The 20802-nt window shown below is 46.5% G+C and overlaps 1 protein-coding gene across 1 annotated transcript; it reads right to left on the reverse strand.

Moving 5' to 3' along the window:
• Positions 1–3239: 3239 nt before the first annotated feature.
• On the reverse strand, positions 3240–6511 carry LOC123122539 (SRSF protein kinase 1). The gene is made up of 4 exons (XM_044542738.1): positions 6092–6511; positions 4862–5650; positions 3900–3947; positions 3240–3823 (listed from the first exon to the last, which is right to left on the reverse strand). Exons 1-4 carry the CDS (start codon positions 6293–6295, stop codon positions 3593–3595), a joined length of 1272 nt encoding a protein of 423 aa, XP_044398673.1. The 5' UTR covers positions 6296–6511; the 3' UTR covers positions 3240–3592.
• Positions 6512–20802: the final 14291 nt, after the last annotated feature.

A 20802-nucleotide genomic window follows, 5' to 3' on the forward strand; every position in this document is an offset into this window, starting at 1 on the left:
CGTACGGAGCAGCGACGTCTCCTCCTTCTTGATCCAGCAAGGGGGGAGGAGAGGTTGATGGAGATCCAGCAGCACGACGGCGTGGTGGTGGAAGTAGCGGGATCCCGGCAGGGCTTCGCCAAGCGCAAGCGGGGAGGAAGAGGTGTCACGGGAGGGAGAGGGAGGCGCCAGGGCTTGGATTGCTGCTGCCCTCCCTCCCCCCCACTATATATAGGGCCAAGGGAGAGGGGGGGGCGCAGCCTTGGCCCTTCCTCCAAGGAAGGGTGCGGCCAGGGAGGAGTCCTTCCTTCCCAAGGCACCTCGGAGGTGCCTTCCCCCTTTAGGACTCTCCGTTTATCTTATCTCTTGGCGCATGGGCCTTTTGGGGCTGGTGCCCTTGGCCCATATAGGCCAAGGCGCACCCCCTACAGCCCATGTGGCCCCCCGGGGCTGGTGGACCCCCGGGCCCCTTTCGGCACTCCCGGTACAATACCGATAAAGTGCGAAACTTTTCCGGCGACCAAAATAAGACTTCCCATATATAAATCTTTACCTCTGGACCATTCCGGAACTCCTCGTGACGTCCGGGATCTCATCCGGGACTCCGAACAACTTTCGGGTTACCGCATACTAATATCTCTATAACCCTAGCGTCACCGAACCTTAAGTGTGTAGACCCTACGGGTTCGGGAGACACGCAGACATGACCGAGACGACTCTCCGGTCAATAACCAACAGCGGGATCTGGGTACCCATGTTGGCTCCCACATGCTCCTCGATGATCTCATCAGATGAACCACGATGTTGAGGATTCAATCAATCCCGTATACAATTCCCTTTGTCTACCGGTATGTTACTTGCCCGAGATTCGATCGTCGGTATCCCGATACCTTGTTCAATCTCGTTACCGGCAAGTCTCTTTACTCGTTCCGTAACTCACATCATCCCGTGATCAACTCCTTGGTCACATTGTGCACATTATGATGATGTCCTACCGAGTGGGCCCAGAGGTACCTCTCCGTTTACACGGAGTGACAAATCCCAGTCTCGATTCGTGCCAACCCAACAGACACTTTCGGAGATACCTGTAGTGCACCTTTATAGCCACCCAGTTACGTTGTGACGTTTGATACACCCAAAGCATTCCTACGGTATCCGGGAGTTGCACAATCTCATGGTCTAAGGAAATGATACTTGACATTAGAAAAGCTCTGAGCAAACGAACTACACGATCTTGTGCTAGGCTTAGGATTGGGTCTTGTCCATCGCATCATTCTCCTAATGATGTGATCCCGTTATCAACGACATCCAATGTCCATGGTCAGGAAACCGTAACCATCTATTGATCAACGAGCTAGTCAACTAGAGGCTTACTAGGGACATGGTGTTGTCTATGTATCCACACATGTATCTGAGTTTCCTATCAATACAATTCTAGCATGGATAATAAACGATTATCATGAACAAAGAAATATAATAATAACCAATTTATTATTGCCTCTAGGGCATATTTCCAACAGGCGTTGTACCGCCGCCTACCCCGGCAGCACGACCTCCTCTACCGCCGGCCTGGCCTAGGAGATTCATTGGTCAAGTGGCCCCGCCCCGCTGCCCCCTGCCGACTTGCCGCACCAGCTAGGAAGCCACGGACACCAAAGAAGACGACGGCGGGTTGCGGCCATGGTTGGACATTCCTCCGTGCCGCCGCCCTCGTTGCCGATCTTCACCCCTAGCACGCAAACGTCCTTCATGCACATGTCCTCAGCCATGTCCGCCTACTCCAAGGTCGATGAGGACTTCGACGTGTACAACGCCAATGAGGTGTACGACGAAGCGGATGACAAGTAATTTTAATTTGTATTGCTCGTTTGTGCAAAAGAAAACTGTGTTGCTTGTCTTTTGTACATTTCACAATCATAATTTGCATTGCTCAATAGTTTTATACACTGTGATAATGCAGTCAACAATCATACTTGGATGCGATGACCGTGGCAGTAGGCATACACGATATGTCTTTGTCCACTCCATTTGAGGGTGGCGATGATCAAGTAGATGTTGCTTCGAAGATCAAGTTGATGCTGCTTCGAAGACAAAGAAGAGGTGGGGGTGGGGGGTAGCTTCTACATGGATGAGGATAACGCATTGGCTATGACATGACAAAGTGTAAGCATTGATCCAATGACAGGGACCGATCAAAGCATGAAGACCTATTGGAAGCGCATTTCGGAACACTATCATCACAACGTATCCGTCTCGATCGGAGCGCTTCATTTAGGGCTTGCAGTAGACCATGCCAAACTTAGTGGAATGACAGAGGACATGCTGTTGAGAATTTGTTGTTCATTTTTTTTACAATTTGTGTACATACAAATTTGTAGGACCCCAATAGACAGTGAATGTTCGATTTTGTTGTGAAAACACATGAGCCACATGGCAATTGCAAACATTTTGTATGCCAAATTCTTCGAAAAGACATGGCAATTTCTTCAAAATCACAGGAGAAATACTGGCAATAAAGGATTTTGCTGTGAAAATTGCCGTGTCCCTGCTTGAAAAAAAAATGCCACGCTTCCAACACATAAATTTATGTCACGGAAAAACGTTCGTTTTTGGCCATGCACCCCAGTGAATGTTCACTGAATAACATTACCCAATTCTTAATGTGCAATTTTAATCTTGACAGCTCAACTACACAAACGAGTTGTACAAGCAAACCACCCCTAAATTATACAAACACCCCATAAAACCACTTTCATAGGAACTTTTTTAGGACCCCGCCACAAATCTGATGTCAGATTTTTAAACGTAGCAAATCTAACGGTTTTCTTTTTTTTTTGCTAGGATTTGCCATGCTCGCCGAAGAGACTTGACATGCTACGCAATTTGCCATGAAAAACGTTTGATTTACCATGCTTAAAAACCTGATGTCCGATCTTTAGCATTTTCCTTTTTTATGGGGCTCGTTGTTGATGCAAAAACCACTTGTAGGTGAACCTTTTTATGGGACTGGTTGGAGATGCTCTAACTACTTGTGTAAACAGTAGGGGTCGCAGCTGGAATCACTGCTGAGCAGCAGCGTGAAGCAATCTCTACAAGAGGCACAGGCACAGGCAGGCAGCACGGTGCCCGCTTCTTCTGAACCCAGCAACATGCAAAACCCAGCTTTCCAGCGCACAGCAAGCAAGATTTGAACCACACTGCACCGCGGCATGTCAGCGCATCGCACTTGCTCCTTCCTACTCAACCAGCAAACGGAAAGCAAAAAAATAAAGCTGATAGCCAGATCACACTACTACCAAACATCTTCTTACACCCCGCCACATGCAGAATAAATAAACACCACAACTACATCAGCTTCTGCACTGCACCACCCACAACACACCCCACTAGCCCACTCGCTACACCAAAAACACACACGATCATGACGGCGATGATGCTATGAAGATAAAAAAAAAGAACCCGGATCATCGATTACCGCTGCAGATGGTTCATCGGGCCATGTCGAAATCAGTGCTTGCCGGAGCTCATGTCTAACACTCGGCCTCCTGTGTAAAGCTATTGTCGGTCGGTTAGGCTGCTTCTGAAGTTATTATTACTTGGTGGTTTGGTTGAATCAGTTGTTGAGCCATGCGTGCTTCAGGCACTCGGCGGCGGTCGGCCTGTTCTCCGGATCAAAATCGAGAATCGGGCGGAGGAAGTCGGCGAGCCCTTTGGCGTCCGGCTCGGTGAAGCCGTACCTCTCGACTAGCACGCGTTCTAGAGGCCAGAACCTCATTCTTTTGACCCTCTTCAGGTCTCCGTACCGGTTGAAGTAATCCTTGGAACGGGTGCCTGAGGTGGCAATCTGAAAGACAACGGCAGGTTTACATTAGGCAATAGACATCGACATGACAAGAGCGTGTAGGAGAGATTGTGCATGCCTTCTTGGGCATCTTTCCGAGGGTTTCCATCATCAGAGCCAGGTGATCCTGCAAAGAGTTATGCAACAGAGAGATGAGTTCATGGTTGGTTGGTGAGATAACAACACTTGCATGCCATCACTGTAGACTTTGCAGCTAAGAGTCAACATCTGAAGTTGATTGCTTAATGAGTACTATATCTGTCCATTTGACAGTTAATAAGTACTATATCTGTCGATTTGACAATCTTACATAGGTAAGGCTTTAGAGGACAATCCAGCAGGTAAGAGTATAACAAATCTTTTAGCTGTCATTATTCAATAATCACTGGCTACGGAACAATCTATCATAGTACTGTTTTGTGCCAGTGTATTACATCTGGCAAGAATAACAGAAAAGCGGACAACCAGAACAGCACAGTTAGATCTGTCCCGGGTATACCACATTAAGATGCACTTCTATTGTACACCAGTCCTATGATGGTTGGTAACTGAACATCAAATTGTTTCTATGGCTTCTGTTTGTACAATGGGGATTGCTTTGCAGGGTCATAATAAACAAAAGGAAACCGAAAAAGCATACTAGCAGAAAAGTGCTCAAATCGCAATCCCTGGGAACGCAGCCCTCGCAATATCAGTTCACATTTCATTTAAATATTTCAGTTGCTAGGTTGGTGCTGTCAGGTTGGTTGCATCTTCTTTTGAATTTTAAAGTGGCACATGATCCAAAGCGTCTACTTTTTATAGTGTAATTTATCAATTGCCATGACTCACTTGACCAACATAACAACAGCAGGAATACACAAAAATAGGGTGATGTCTGCAACCTCGGCATTAGGAAAAATGGACTAGTTTGACTAATGTTAGAAAACCCATATACTACTGTAGTAAGCAAGAATATATGATAGAACCTTCATTGCTAATGCTACTAGTATAAGCAAAAAAGTGCTGAAAGAAACGACATGAAAATTATGTTCTTTTTACCTCATCTTCACTGCAACTTTGGCAAGTGCTGGGAGCAAACAGCATGTCACCAGTGGCAAGCTCAAACGCTATACAGGCGAACGACCACATATCGGCAGAATAAGAATAGCCAGAACCGATGATAACCTCGGGTGCCCTATACTGCCTTGTCTGTATCACACCATCACCCTGCTGATCAGCCCAGCAGGCATTCCCGAAATCGACAATCTTGCACTTCATGCTAATGCCATCCAGGCTTCTCTCCTTAACCATGTCTGCCGTGAACCCACCGAGCGACACCCGCCTCTGCAGAATCTTCGCCACGGCGCGCCTCGCCCGCGTCTTAAGCATCTTCTCGCTGAAACTGATTGACGGCGTGCGGTACTGGTTCCCCTCTGGCCTCTTGAGAATCGGGGTGAGCCTCGAGCGCACGGGGTCCTTGGACGGGTTTATCGTCGACACTAGGAGGACATTCTCCGGCTTCAAATCGGTGTGGATAATGCCGAGCTCTCTGTGCATGTAATCGAGGCCGGTCAGCACCGACCGGCAAATCTCCCGCACCCTGCTCAGCCCGATGCCCTTGTTCCGGTTGTACCGTATGAGCCGCAGCAGGCTGTCGCCGAGGAACTCGGTGACCAGGCAAATGTGCTTGCCGTTGGGGCCGGCGTGCTTGAAATGGTCCAGCAGCTGGATGACGCACTTGGAATTGGTGGGGTCGCCCTTGGCCGCCGCGGACAGCAGCTCGATCTCGTGGAGCGCGGCGTGCGCGTAGTCCCTCGCGCTCTTCTGGATCTTGAGCGCCACGAATCTCTGCAGGTTTTGAAATCACGGTATTCAGTTAGCAACATATGCCTTGCACAGATCGCACAATACAAGTTTTCCATTGCTGACGGAGGACAGTAAATACTGGTTTTGGTCCCAGTTTGCGCATATCACGGGAGAGACCTGCAATCTTTGCAACAGAGATCACGAATTTGGAAGAAAAAAGAAGACAAAGATCGGTGCAGAGTTCTGTCGGGCCGATTTTGAACAGAACGAAAGCAATGGAACAGGGTAAAAGGGGCAAAGCGCATCGTTTTGGGTTGGGGAGAACGGCCTCCGCCGGAGTTGGCGGAATCCAATACCCAGACGACGGGAAACCCCCGACGGCGACGGCCGCGCCGCGAGCGAGCACGCCGGGAAGGGCGGGCGAAGAAAACAGAGCAGGAAGAAAAGACAGAACCAAGATGAGGGGAGGGGGCTCGGGCGTACGCTGAGGAGGGTGTCGTAGGCGAGCCAGACGGTGGAGAAGTTGCCCCAGCCGAGCTTCCGCTGCGCGACGAACCTGCCGCCGGCGAAGCGGTCCCCGGGGCGCGCGGCGTGGTAGCCGCCCTTCCGGTACCCCTCGGCCCCCTCCTCCTCCTCGTCCTCCGACCCCGACGAGTAGCAGCACCCGTTGCCGCCGAACGCCGCCATCGATGAGCCGATCCGCCGGCCGGCCGGCGGGCTCCTCCTCCTCCCGAGTCCGGATTCGAAAGGGGGGCGCAGGCGGGCGGGGGGGACTAGGGAGGGAGGAGGCCGGGTTGGGTTTGATTTGGTTTGGCCGGGGATTTTTCTGGAGTGGAATTGGTTTTGTTCGGTGGCGGAGGGAGGGAGAAAAGTGACCGTTTCGCCACCACCACACCACCAGCTGCCTCGCCTCCGGTGGAGTCTGGAGTGGACGGAGGGGCTCCCCGTGGCACTGCTTTATACTCCGTAGTCCATACATATCCCATGCATGGATTAATTGATTGTTTTGATTGCTAATTCATCACCGGGCCAAATAGTGAAGTGCTCATTTTGGACCAATCAATCGGCACCTAAAACCCACGGTCAAAGCAAAGCACCCCTTGAATATCACATTTTCGGAGCCCAATTCCCTCTCTTTAATCATCACTGCTTTTCCCACAGCATTTTAATGATTTTTCACACCGCAATTTCGTGTGGACTTACACATAAGAACTAGGATGAAAATGATGCGGAGTTTCCGTGAGAATCTAGTTTCTTGGTTTTGGCATGCTATTTCTCGTCACGTTTTAGTTTCCTCTTCTCCTACAAACACTCGCTTCTGCATCTGTACCGCTTTGAATTCGCTCTGAATTTACTTTCGGCATTACCTGTCATTTCTAATATTTCGTACTAATTTATGTTTCCTCTAATAAAATCCGACGTTATCGATTTCCTTTTATTCTAATATCCCATACTCATCTACGTTCCTCTAGTAATATTTGACGTTATAGGTTTCCTGTCTTCTTTCTAATATTTCGTACTCATTTATGCCCCTCTAAAAAATTTCCTACTCATTTACGTTCCTCTAAAAATATTTCACATTACCGATTTCCGATTTTGTTTCTCACATTTCATACTCATTTATGTTCGTCTAATAATATTTGACGTTATCGGTTCCTTTTTCTTTCTAATATTTCGTACTCTTTTATGTTCCACTAAAAAAAATCCGTACTCATTTACATTCCTCTAAAATTATTTGACGTTATCGATTTCTAACATTTCATACTCATTTATGTTCCTCTAAAAATATTTGACGTTACCGTTTTACGTTTTCATTTACTGATATTTCGTACTCATTTACCTTTTTATATGAAAATATTCGGTGTTATATGTTTTCCATTTAATTCTGATATTTTCATACTCACTTATGTTCCTCTATAAATATTCCGCAATGCTTTTTGTTTTGTTTCTGATATTTTGTATATGTTTCCTCTACAAATGTGTGGTGTTATATATTCTGTTTTCGTTTACAATATTTCATAATCGTTTATGTTGCCCTTGAAAATATTTGACATTATCTGTTTCTTTTTCAGTATTTCATATCATTTATATTTCCTCTAAACGTGTTCGACATTGCCTATTTCGATCCCCGTTTCCAAGATTTCATACTCATTTATATTTCCTCTAAAAAGATGAATTTAAATGTCTCTACATTTTACATGCGACAAAACAAAAAACCATGAATTTAGAATGGCAAGTCGTATGTCTTGTTGAAAATATGCCCTAGAGGCAATAATAAAATGGTTATTATTATATTTCCTTGTTCACGATAATTGTCTATTGTTCATGCTATAATTGTATTAACCGGAAACCGTAATACATGTGTGAATACATAGATCACAACATGTTCTTAGTGAGCCTCTAGTTGACTAGCTCGTTGATCAATAGGTGGTTGTGGTTTCCTGACCATGGACATTGGATGTCGTTGATAACGGGATCACATCATTAGGAGAATGATGTGATGGACAAGACCCAATCCTAAGCATAGCACAAGATCGTGTAGTTCGTTTTGCTAGAGCTTTTCTAATGTCAAGTATCATTTCCTTAGACCATGAGATTGTGCAACTCCCGGATATCGTAGGAATGCTTTGGGTGTATCAAACGTCACAACGTAACTGGGTGGCCATAAAGGTGCACTACAGGTATCTCCAAAAGTGTCTGTTGGGTTGGCACGAATCGAGACTGGGATTTGTCACTCCGTATGACGGAGAGGTATCTCTAGGCCCACTCGGTAATGCATCATCATAATGAGCTCAATGTGACTAAGGAGTTAGTCACGGGATCATGCGTTGCGGAACGAGTAAAGAGACTTGCCGGTAACGAGATTGAACAAGGTATAGGAATACCGACGATCGAATCTTGGGCAAGTAACATACCGATGGACAAAGGGAATTGTATACGGGATTGATTGAATCCCCGACATCGTGGTTCATCCGATGAGATCATTGTGGAACATGTGGGAGCCAATATGGGTATCCAGATCCCGCTATTGGTTATTGGCCGGAGAGGTATCTCGGTCATGTCTACATGGTTTCCGAACCCGTAGGGTCTACACACTTAAGGTTCGGTGACGCTAGAGTTGTAATGGGAATAGTATGTAGTTACCGAAGGTTGTTCGGAGTCCCGGATGAGACTCCGGACGTAACGAGGAACTCCGAAATGGTCCGAAGGTAAAGTCGATATATTGGACGAAGGGTATTGGAGTCCGGAATTGTTCCAGGGGTACCGGGTGACGACCAGCGTGACCGAAAGGGGTTTCAGAGGCCCCGACAAGCGTTGGGGGGCCTTATGGGCCAAGGGGAGGGGGCACACCAGCCCACTAAGGGGCTGTGCGCCCCTCCCACCCCATCTCACGTAACCTGGAAAGGTGGGCGCCTCCCCTAGGGTAGCCACCCCCTCCCAGCTTGGGGGCCAAGTTTACTAGGGGTGGGGCACTAGTACAAAACAGGGCTTTCGTCACAGGGCAATATTCACATTAGTCCCGGTTCAGTCACGAACCGGGACTAATGTGAGCATTGGTCCCGGTTCGTGCGTCTAAGGCATTAGTCCCGGTTCACCTGGGCCCTTTAGTCCCGGTTGGTGCCACGAACCGGGACTAAAGGGTGCGATGCCCATTAGTACCGGTTGGTGGCACCAACCGGGACTAAAGGTTAGTCCTTTAGTCCCGGTTGGTGCCACCAACCGGTACTAATGGGCTTTGAGGCATTAGTACCGGTTCATGGCACGAACCGGTACTAAAGGGCCCATCAAACTCTACCCCCCCTGGACCGCCTTTTCAGTTTTAGAAAAAACAAAAAAAAATGATGGAAATGTCAAAAAAAATAAAATAAAATAAGTTTCCCATGTGATATGTGGTCTAGTTGTTGGGAAAATTAACAAATATGAATTTCGACTTTATTTGCAAAATCTCTCTGGAATTTCTTAAAATGGGCATAACTTTTGCATACGAACTCAGATGAAAAAGTTTTTTATATGAAAAATCATCTACTCGAAAAGTTACATCCGAATTTAACTGGGGGAACCCTGTTAAACATTTTCAAAATCCTCAAAAACCTAACAGAAAAAAAGATACAGGGCTTTTAAGATCTGGAGAGGCAAAAAAATTCAAAAAAATTCAAATTGTGGTCAAACTGTGGTCAAACAATGGTCAAACTAATTATTCTAGAATATTAGTGTTACTAAATAATTATTTCAGTTTTTTTGAATTTTGGTCAAATCTGGTCAAACTGTGGTCAAACTGTGGTCAAACAGTGGTCAAACAATGGTCAAACTAATTATTCCAGAAATATTAGTGTTACTAAATAATTATTGTTTTTTAAAACAATAGTTTCAACTCAAACAGTGAAATGTGTCACTTCATGCTCAAGCTAAATTCCTGAGGGTTAATAGAATTGACATCTTACTATTGTCAGGAAAACAACAAGTGCAGACTTGGAAACGAGGGAGAATAGAACCCGGAAGTTAAGCGTGCTCAGGCTGGAGTAGTGAGAGGATGGGTGACCGTCCGGGAAGTTAGATGATTTGGAATGATGAGGGGTGATTAGAGATTAGAGGATAAATTGAGCAGTGATGAGGGGTGGTGATTAGAGATTAGAGGTTAAAATAATTCAAAAATTTGAAAATCAAAAAAAAATTAAAAAAAATTCGCAAATTTTTTTTAAAAAAATCATAAAATTTCCTTTAGTCCCGGTTGGTAACTAAAGGTGGAGCTCCAGGCTGCGTCCACGTGGACGGCCTTTAGTCCCGGTTCGTGTAAGAACCGGGACTAAAGGGGGGAGGCATTAGTAACGACCCTTTAGTCCCGGTTCAAAAACCGGGACTAAAGGCCCTTACCAACCGGGACAAAAGCCCCCTTTTCTACTAGTGGGGGCGCCCAAACCCATCTAGGGTTTCCCCTGTGGCCGTCGCCGCTCCCCTAGGGAAACCCTAGGGCGCCTCCTCCCCCCTTCCCCCTATATATAGTGAGGGAGAGAGAGGGCTGCCACAACCCTTCCCCTAGCGCAGCCCTCCCTCCTCCTACACCTCCTCCTCCGTAGTGCTTAGTGAAGCCCTGCCGGAGAACCACGAGCTCCACCAGCACGCCGTCGTGCTGCCAGAGTTCTCCCTCAACTTCTCCTCTCCCCTTGCTGGATCAAGAAGGAGGAGACGTCCCCGGGCTGTACGTGTGTTGAACGGGGAGGCGCCGTCCGTTCGGCGCTAGATCGGATCTTCCGTGATTTGAATCGCCGCGAGTACGACTCCATCAACCGCGTTCCTTATAACGCTTCCGCTTAGCGATCTTCAAGGGTATGAAGATGCACTCCCTCTCTCTCGTTGCTAGCATCTCCTAGATTGATCTTGGTGACACGTAGGAATTTTTTGAATTATTACTACGTTACCCTACAGTGGCATCATGAGCTAGGTCTATCCGTAGATTCTATGCACGAGTAGAACACAAGTAGTTGCGGGCGATGATTTGTTCAATTTGCTTACCGTTACTAGTCCTATCTTGATTCGGCAGCATTATGGGATGAAGTGGCCCGGACCGACCTTACACGTACGCTTACGTGAGACAAGTTCCACCGACTGACATGCACTTGTTGCATAAGGTGGCTAGCGGGTGTCTGTCTCTCCCACTTTAGTCGGATCAGATTCGATGAAGAGGGTCCTTAAGAAGGGTAAATAGCAATTGGCATATCACCGTTGTGGCTTTTGCGTAGGTAAGAAACCTTCTTGCTAGAAACCTATAGCAGCCACGTAAAACATGCAACAACAATTAGAGGATGTCTAACTTGTTTTTGCAGGATATGCTATGTGATGTGATATGGCCAAAAGGATGTGATGAATTATATATGTGATGTATGAGATTGATCATGTTCTTGTAATAGGAATCACGACTTGCATGTCGATGAGTATGACAACCCGCAAGAGCCATAGGAGTTGTCTTAATTTATTGTATGACCTGCGAGTCAATGTAAACACCATGTAATTACTTTACTTTATTGCTAACTGTTAGGCATAGTAGTAGAAGTAATAGTTGGCGAGACAACTTCATGAAGACACGATGATGGAGATCATGGTGTCATGCCGGTGACGAAGATGATCATGCCGCGCCTCGAAGATGGAAATCAAAGGCGCAAGATGATATTGGCCATATCATGTCACTTTATGATTTGCATGTGATGTTTATCATGTTTACATCTTATTTGCTTAGAACGACGGTAGCATAAATAAGATGATCCCTCACTAAAAAATTTCAAGAAATGTGCTCCCCCTAAGTGTGCACCGTTGCGAAGGTTCGTTGTTTCGAAGCACCACGTGATGATCGGGTGTGATAGATTCTAACATTGACATACAACGGGTATAAGCCAGATTTACACATGCGGAACACTTAGGTTGACTTGACGAGCCTAGCATGTACAGACATGGCCTCGGAACACGAGAGACCGAAAGGTCGAACATGAGTCGTATAGTAGATGCGATTGATGACTAGTCTGTCTCACGTGATGATCGGACACGGCCTAGTCGATTCGGATCATGTATCACTTAGATGACTAGAGGGATGTCTATCTGAGTGGGAGTTTAAATAATTTGATTAGATGAACTTAATTATCATCAACTTAGTCTAAAATTGTCTTTACAATTTATCTTGTAGATCCAATGGCCCACGCTAATGTTGCCCTCAACTTCAACGCGTTCCTAGAGAAAACCAAGCTGAAAGACGATGGTAGCAACTATACGGACTGGGTTCGTAACTTGAGGATCATCCTCATAGCTGCCAAGAAAGCATATGTCCTTGAAGCACCGCTAGGTGACGCACCCATTTTCACAGCAACTCAAGACGTTATAAACGCCTGGCAGTCGCGTAGTGATGATTACTCCCTGGTTCAGTGCGGCATGATTTACAGCTTAGAACCGGGGCTCCAAAAGCGTTTTGAGCAACACGGAGCATATGAGATGTTCCAAGAGCTGAAAATGGTTTTCGAAGCTCATGCCCGGGTCAAGAGATATGAAGTCTCGGACAAGTTCTATAGTTGTAAGATGGAGGAAAATAGTTTTGTCAGCGAGCATATACTCAAAATGTCTGGGTTGCACAACCGCTTGTGTCAGCTGGGAGTTAATCTTCCAGATGACTCGGTCATTGACAGAATCGTCCAGTCGCTTCCACCTAGATACAAGAGCTTTGTGATGAACTACAATATGCAAGGGATGGAGAAGTCCATTCCTGAGTTATATTCAATGCTGAAATCAGCGAAGGTGGAATTCAAAAGGGAACATCAAGTGTTGATGGTGAATAAGACCACTAGTTTCAAGAAAGGCAAGGGTAATAAGAACTGCAAGAAGGACGACAAGGGAGTTGCCGCGCCCGGTAAGTTAGTTGCCGGGAAGAAGAAGCCAAAGAATGGACCCAAGCCTGAGACTGAGTGCTTTTATTGCAAGGGAAATGGTCATTGGAAGCGGAACTACCCCAAGTAATTAGCGGATAAGAAGGCCGGTAACGCCAAAGGTAAATATGATATACATGTTATTGATATGTACCTTACCAGCGCTCGTAGTAGCTCCTGGATATTTGATATCGGTGCGGTTGCTCACATTTGCAACTCAAAACAGGAGCTGCGGAATAAGCGGAGACCGGCGAAGGACGAGGTGACGATGCGCGTCGGGTATGGTTCCAAGGTCGATGTGATCGCCGTCGGCATGCTACCTCTACATTTACCTTCGGGATTAGTTTTAAACCTCAATAATTGTTATTTAGTGCCAGCTTTGAGCATGAACATTGTATCTAAATCTCGTTTAATGCGAGATGGCTACTCATTTAAATCCGAGAATAATGGTTGTTCTATTTATATGAGAGATATGTTTTATGGTCATGCCCCGCTGGTCAATGATTTATTTTTATTGAATCTCGAACGTGATGTTACACATATTCATGGTGTGAATGCCAGAAGATGTAAGGTTGATAATGATAGTCCCACATACTTGTGGCACTGCCGCCTTGATCACATTGGTGTCAAACGCATGAAGGAACTCCATGCAGATGGACTTTTGGAGTCTCTTGATTATGAATAATTTGACACGTGCGAACCATGCCTCATGGAAAAATGACCAAGTCTATATTCTCCGGAACAATGGAGCGAGCAACCAACTTATTGGAAATAATACATACTGATGTATGCGGTCCAATGAGCGTTGAGGCTCGCGGTGGCTATCGTTATGTTCTCACCCTCACTGATGACTTAAGGAGATATGGGTATGTCTACTTAATGAAACACAAGTCTGAGACCTTTGAAAAGTTCAAGGAATTTTAGAGTGAGGTAGAGAATCAACATGACAGGAAAATAAAGTTCTTACAATCAGATCATGGAGGAGAATACTTGAGTCACGAGTTTGGCACACACTTAAGGAAATGTGGAATTGTTTCACAACTCACGCCGCCTGGAACACCTCAGCGTAATGGTGTGTACGAACGTCGTAATCGCACTCTATTGGATATGGTGCGATCTATGATGTCTCTTACCGATCTACCGCTATCATTTTGGGGTTATGCTTTAGAGATAGCCGCATTCACTTTAAATAGGGCACCGTCTAAATCCGTTGAGACGACACCGTATGAATTATGGTTTGGGAAAAAACCTAAGCTGTCGTTTCTGAAAGTTTGGGGATGCGATGCTTATGTCAAGAAACTGCAACCTGAAAAGCTTGAACCCAAATCGGAAAAAATGCGTCTTCATAGGATACCCTAAGGAAACTATTGGGTGTACCTTCTACCTCAGATCTGAAGGCAAGATCTTTGTTGCCAAGAATGGATCCTTTCTGGAGAAAGAGTTTCTCTCGAAAGAAGTAAGTGGGAGGAAAGTAGAACTTGACGAGGTACCCCCTCTTGAACCGGAGAGTAGCGCAGCTCAGGAAGATGTTTCTGTGGTGCCTGCACCGACTAGAGAGGAAGTTAATGATGATGATCATGAAACTTCGGGTCAAGTTGCTACTGAACTTCGTAGGTCCACGAGGACACGTTCCGCACCAGAGTGGTACGGCAACCCTGTCCTGGAAATCATGTTGTTAGACAACGGTGAACCTTCAAACTATGAAGAAGCGATGGCGGGCCCGGATTCCAACAAATGGCTTGAAGCCATGAAATCCGAGATAGGATCCATGTATGAAAACAAAGTATGGACTTTGATGGACTTGCCCGATGATCGGCAAGCCATAGAGAATAAGTGGATCTTTAAGAAGAAGACTGACGCAGATGGTAATGTGACCGTCTATAAGGCTCGGCTTGTCGCTAAGGGTTATCGACAAGTTCAAGGGGTTGACTACGATGAGACCTTCTCACCCGTAGCGAAGCTGAAGTCTGTCCGAATCATGTTAGCAATTGCCGGATTCTATGATTATGAGATCTGGCAAATGGACGTCAAAATGACATTCCTTAACGGTTTCCTTAAGGAAGAATTGTATATGATGCAGCCGGAAGGTTTTGTCGATCCTAAGAATGCTGACAAAGTATGCAAGCTCCAGCGCTCCATCTATGGGCTGGTGCAAGCATCTCGGAGTTGGAACATTCGCTTTGATGAAATGATCAAAGCGTTTGGGTTTATACAGACTTATGGAGAAGCCTGTATTTACAAGAAAGTGAGTGGGAGCTCTGTAGCATTTCTCATATTATATGTGGATGACATACTGTTGATGGGAAATGATATAGAACTTTTGGAAAGCATAAAGGCCTACTTGAATAAGTGTTTTTCAATGAAGGACCTTGGAGAAGCTGCTTACATATTAGGCATCAAGATCTATAGAGATAGATCGAGACGCCTCATTGGTCTTTCACAAAGCACATACCTTGACAAGATATTGAAGAAGTTCAATACGGATCAGTCCAAGAAGGGGTTCTTGCATGTATTGCAAGGTGTGAGATTGAGCGCAGCTCACCGCCTGACCTCGGCAGAAGAAAGAGAAAAGATGAGTGTCATCCCCTATGCCTCGGCCATAGGCTCTATTATGTATGCCATGCTGTGTACCAGACCTGATGTGAACCTTGCCATAAGTTTGGTAGGGAGGTATCAAAGTGATCCCGGAGTGGAACACTGGACAGAGGTCAAGAATATCCTGAAGTACCTGAAAAGTACTAAGGATATGTTTCTCGTTTATGGAGGTGATGAAGAGCTCGTCGTAAAGGGTTACGTCGATGCTAGTTTTGACACAGATCTGGATGACTCCAAGTCACAAACCGGATACCTGTATATTTTGAATGGTGGGGCGGTGAGCTGGTGCAGTTGCAAGCAAAGCGTCGTGGCGGGATCTACATGTGAAGCGGAGTACATAGCAGCTTCGGAAGTAGCTCAGCAAGGAGTCTGGATGAAGGAGTTTATCACCGACCTAGGAGTGATTCCCAATGCGTCGGGCCTGATGACTCTCTTCTGTGACAACACTGGAGCTATTGTCATTGCCAAGGAGCCCAGGTTTCACAAGAAGACCAAGCACATCAAGCGCCGCTTCAACTCCATTCGTGAATATATTCAAGATGGAGACATAGATATTTGTAAAGTACATACGAATCTATATGTCGCAGATCCGTTAACTAAACCTCTTTCACGAGCAAAACATGATCAGCACCAAAACTCTATGGGTGTTCGATTCATCATAATGTAACTAGATTATTGACTCTAGTGCAAGTGGGAGACTGTTGGCAATATGCCCTAAAGGCAATAATAAAATGGTTATTATTATATTTCCTTGTTCATGATAATTGTCTATTGTTCATGCTATAATTGTATTAACCGGAAACCGTAATACATGTGTGAATACATAGACCACAACATGTCCCTAGTGAGCCTCTAGTTGACTAGCTCGTTGTCAATAGATGGTTGTGGTTTCCTGACCATGGACATTGGATGCCGTTGATAACGGGATCACATCATTAGGAGAATGATGTGATGGACAAGACCCAATCCTAAGCATAGCACAAGATCGTGTAGTTTGTTTTGCTACAACTTTTATAATGTCAAGTATCATTTCCTTAGACCATGAGATTGTGCAACTCCCGGATACTGTAGGAATGCTTTGGGTGTATCAAACGTCACAACGTAACTGGGTGACCATAAAGGTGCACTACAGGTATCGCCGAAAGTGTCTGTTGGGTTGGCATGAATCGAGACTGGGATTTGTCACTCCGTATGACGGAGAGGTATCTCTGGGCCCACTCGGTAATGCATCATCATAATGAGCTCAATGTGACTAAGGAGTTAGTCACGGGATCATGCGTTACGGAACGAGTAAAGAGACTTGCCGGTAACAAGATTGAACAAGGTATAGGGATACCGACGATCGAATCTCGGGCAAGTAACATACCGATGGACAAAGGAAATTGTATACAAGATTGATTGAATCCTCGACATCGTGGTTCATCTGATGAGATCATCGTAGAACATGTGGGAACCAATATGGGTATCCAGATCCCACTATTGGTTATTGGCCGGAGAGGTATCTCGGTCATGTCTGCATGGTTCCCAAACCCGTAGGGTCTACACACTTAAGGTTCGGTGATGCTAGAGTTGTAATGGGAATAGTATGTGGTTACCGAAGGTTGTTCGGAGTCCCGGATGAGATCCCGGACATGACGAGGAACTCCGGAATGGTCCGGAGGTAAATATCGATATATTGGACTAAGGGTATTGGAGTCCGGAATTGTTCCGGGGGTACCGGATGACGACCAGCGTGACCGAAAGGGGTTTCGAAGGCGCCAACAAGCGTTGGGGGGCCTTATGGGCCAAGGGGAGGGGGCACACCAGCCCACTAAGAGCTTGTGCGCCCCTCCCACCCCATCTCACGTAACCTGGAAAGGTGGGGCGCCTCCCCTAGGGCAGCCGCCCCCTCCCGGCTTGGGGGCCAAGTTTCCTAGGGGTGGGGGCGCCCAAACCCATCTAGGGTTTCCCCTGTGGCCGCCGCCCCTCCCCTAGGGAAACCCTAGGGCACCTCCTCCTCCCCCCTTCCCCCTATATATAGTGAGGGAGAGAGAGGGCTGCCACAACCCTTCCCCTGGCGCAGCCCTCCCTCCTCCTCCTCCGTAGTGCTTAGCGAAGCCCTGCCGGAGAACCACGAGCTCCACCACCACGCCGTCGTGCTGCCGGAGTTCTCCCTCAACTTCTCCTCTCCCCTTGCTGGATCAAGAAGGAGGAGAAGTCCCCAGGCTGTACGTGTGTTGAACACGGAGGCGCCGTCCGTTCGGCACTAGATCGGATCTTCCGCGATTTGAATCGCCACGAGTACGACTCCATCAACCGCGTTCCTTACAACGCTTCCGCTTAGCGATCTTCAATGGTATGAAGATGAAGGAAATATGCCCTAGAGGCAATAATAAAGTATTATTTATTTCCTTATATCATGATAAATGTTTGTTATTCATGCTAGAATTGTATTAACCGGAAACATAATACATGTGTGAATACATAGACAAACAGAGTGTCACTAGTATGCCTCTACTTGACTAGCTCATTAATCAAAGATGGTTATGTTTCCTAGCCATAGACATGAGTTGTCATTTGATTAACGGGATCACCTCATTAGGAGAATGACGTGATTGACTTGACCCATTACGTTAGCTTAGCACCCGATCGTTTAGTATGTTGCTATTGCTTTCTTCATGACTTATACATGTTCCTATGACTATGAGATTATGCAACTCCCGTTTACCGGAGGAACACTTTATGTGCTACCAAACGTCACAACGTAACTGGGTGATTATAAAGGTGCTCTACAGGTGTCTCCAAAGGTACTAGTTGGGTTGGCGTATTTCGAGATTAGGATTTGTCACTCCGATTGTCGGAGAGGTATCTCTGGGCCCACTCGGTAATGCACATCACTATAAGCCTTGCAAGCATTGTGAATAATGAGTTAGTTGCGGGATGATGTATTACGGAACGAGTAAAGAGACTTGCCGGTAACGAGATTGAACTAGGTATCGAGATACCGACGATCGAATCTCGGGCAAGTAACATACCGATGACAAAGGGAACAACGTATGTTGTTATGCGGTCTGACCGATAAAGATCTTCGTAGAATATGTGGGAGCCAATATGGGCATCCAGGTCCCGCTATTGGTTATTGACCGGAGACGTGTCTCGGTCATGTCTACATAGTTCTCGAACCCGTAGGGTCCGCACGCTTAACGTTACGATGACAGTTTTATTGAGTTTTGATGTACCGAAGGAGTTCGGAGTCCCGGATGAGATCGGGGACATGACAAGGAGTCTCAAAATGGCCGAGATGTAAAGATCGATATATTGGACGACTATATTCGGACTTCGGAAAGGTTCCGAGTGATTCGGATATTTTTCGGAGTACCGGAGAGTTACGGGAATTCGTATTGGGCCTTAATGGGCCATACGGGAAAGGAGAGGAAGACCCCAAAGGGTGGCCGCACCCCTCCCCATGGGCTAGTCCGAATTGGACTAGGGAGGGGGGCGCCCCCTTCCTTCTTTCTCCTTCCCCCTTCCCTTCTCCTACTCCCACAAGGAAAGGAGGAGTCCTACTCCCGGTGGGAGTAGGACTCCCCCCTTGGGCGCGCCACCTCCCCTTGGCCGGCCCTCCCCTCCTTGCTCCTTTATATACGGGGGCAGGGGGGCACCCCATAGACACAACAATTGATCTATTGATCTCTTAGCCGTGTGCGGTGCCCCCTCCACCAAATTACACCTCGATAATATCGTTGCGGAGCTTAGGCGAAGCCCTGCGTCGGTAGAACATCTTCATCGTCACCACGCCGTCGTGCTGACGAAACTCTCCCTCAACACTCGGCTGGATCGGAGTTCGAGGGACGTCATCGAGCTGAACGTGTGTAGAACTCGGAGGTGCCGTACGTTCGGTACTTGATCGGTCGGATCGTGAAGACGTACGACTACATCAACCGCGTTGTGATAACGCTTCCGCTATCGGTCTACGAGGGTACGTGGACAACACTCTCCCCTCTCGTTGCTATGCATCACCATGATCTTGCGTGTGCGTAGGAATTTTTTTGAAATTACTACATTCCCCAACAGTGGCATCCGAGCCTGGTTTAATGCGTTGATGCTATGCACGAGTAGAACACAAGTGAGTTGTGGGCGATATAAGTCATACTGCTTACCAGCATGTCATACTTTGGTTTAGCGGTATTGTGAGATGAAGCGGCCCGGACCGACATTACGCGTACGCTTACGCGAGACTGGTTTCACCGTTCGGAGCACTCGTTGCTTAAAGGTGACTGGCGGGTGTCTGTCTCTCTCACTTTAGTTGAACCGAGTGTGGCTACGCCCGGTCCTTGCGAAGGTTAAAACAGCACCAACTTGACAAACTATCATTGTGGTTTTGATGCGTAGGTAAGAACGGTTCTTGCTAAGCCCGTAGCAGCCACGTAAAACATGGAACAACAAAGTAGAGGACGTCTAACTTGTTTTTGCAGGGCATGTTGTGATGTGATATGGTCAAGACATGATGCTATATTTTATTGTATGAGATGATCATGTTTTGTAACCGAGTTATCGGCAACTGGCAGGAGCCATATGGTTGTCGCTTTATTGTATGAGATGCAATCGCCATGTAATAGTTTTACTTTATCACTAAGCGGTAGTGATAGTCGTAAAAGAAATTAGTTGGCAAGATGACAACGATACTACGATGGAGATCAAGGTGTCGCGCCGGTGACGATGGTGATCATGACGGTGCTTCGGAGATGGAGATCACAAGCACGGTGCTTCGGAGATGGAGATCACAAGCACAAGATGATGATGGCCATATCATATCACTTATATTGATTGCATGTGATGTTAATCCTTTATGCATGTTATCTTGCTTTGATTGACGGTAGCATTATAAGATGATCTCTCACTAAAATTTCAAGATAAAAGTGTTCTCCCTGAGTATGCACCGTTGCGAAAGTTCTTCGTGCTGAGACACCACGTGATGATCGGGTGTGATAGGCTCTACATTCAAATACAACGGGTGCAAAACAGTTGCACACGCGGAATACTCAGGTTAAACTTGACGAGCCTAGCATATGCAGATATGGCCTCGGAACACGGAGACCGAAAGGTCGAGCGTGAATCATATAGTAGATATGATCAACATAATGATGTTCACCATTGAAACTACTCCATCTCACGTGATGATCGGACATGGTTTAGTTGATATGGATCACGTGATCA

Source organism: Triticum aestivum, chromosome 5D (assembly GCF_018294505.1).
Source record: "Triticum aestivum cultivar Chinese Spring chromosome 5D, IWGSC CS RefSeq v2.1, whole genome shotgun sequence".
In the NCBI taxonomy this organism is placed as follows: domain Eukaryota; kingdom Viridiplantae; phylum Streptophyta; class Magnoliopsida; order Poales; family Poaceae; genus Triticum; species Triticum aestivum.

Bases quoted from the DNA above. Each gene is read 5' to 3' on its own strand.
- LOC123122539 (XM_044542738.1), bottom strand. From the start codon at position 6,295: ATGGCGGCGTTCGGCGGCAACGGGTGCTGCTACTCGTCGGGGTCGGAG. The intron at 3,948-4,861 runs GTAAAAAGAACA...AACTCTTTGCAG, and splicing joins AAAGTTGCAGTGAAGATGAG to GATCACCTGGCTCTGATGAT. The intron at 3,824-3,899 runs GCATGCACAATC...GTTGTCTTTCAG, and splicing joins TCGGAAAGATGCCCAAGAAG to ATTGCCACCTCAGGCACCCG.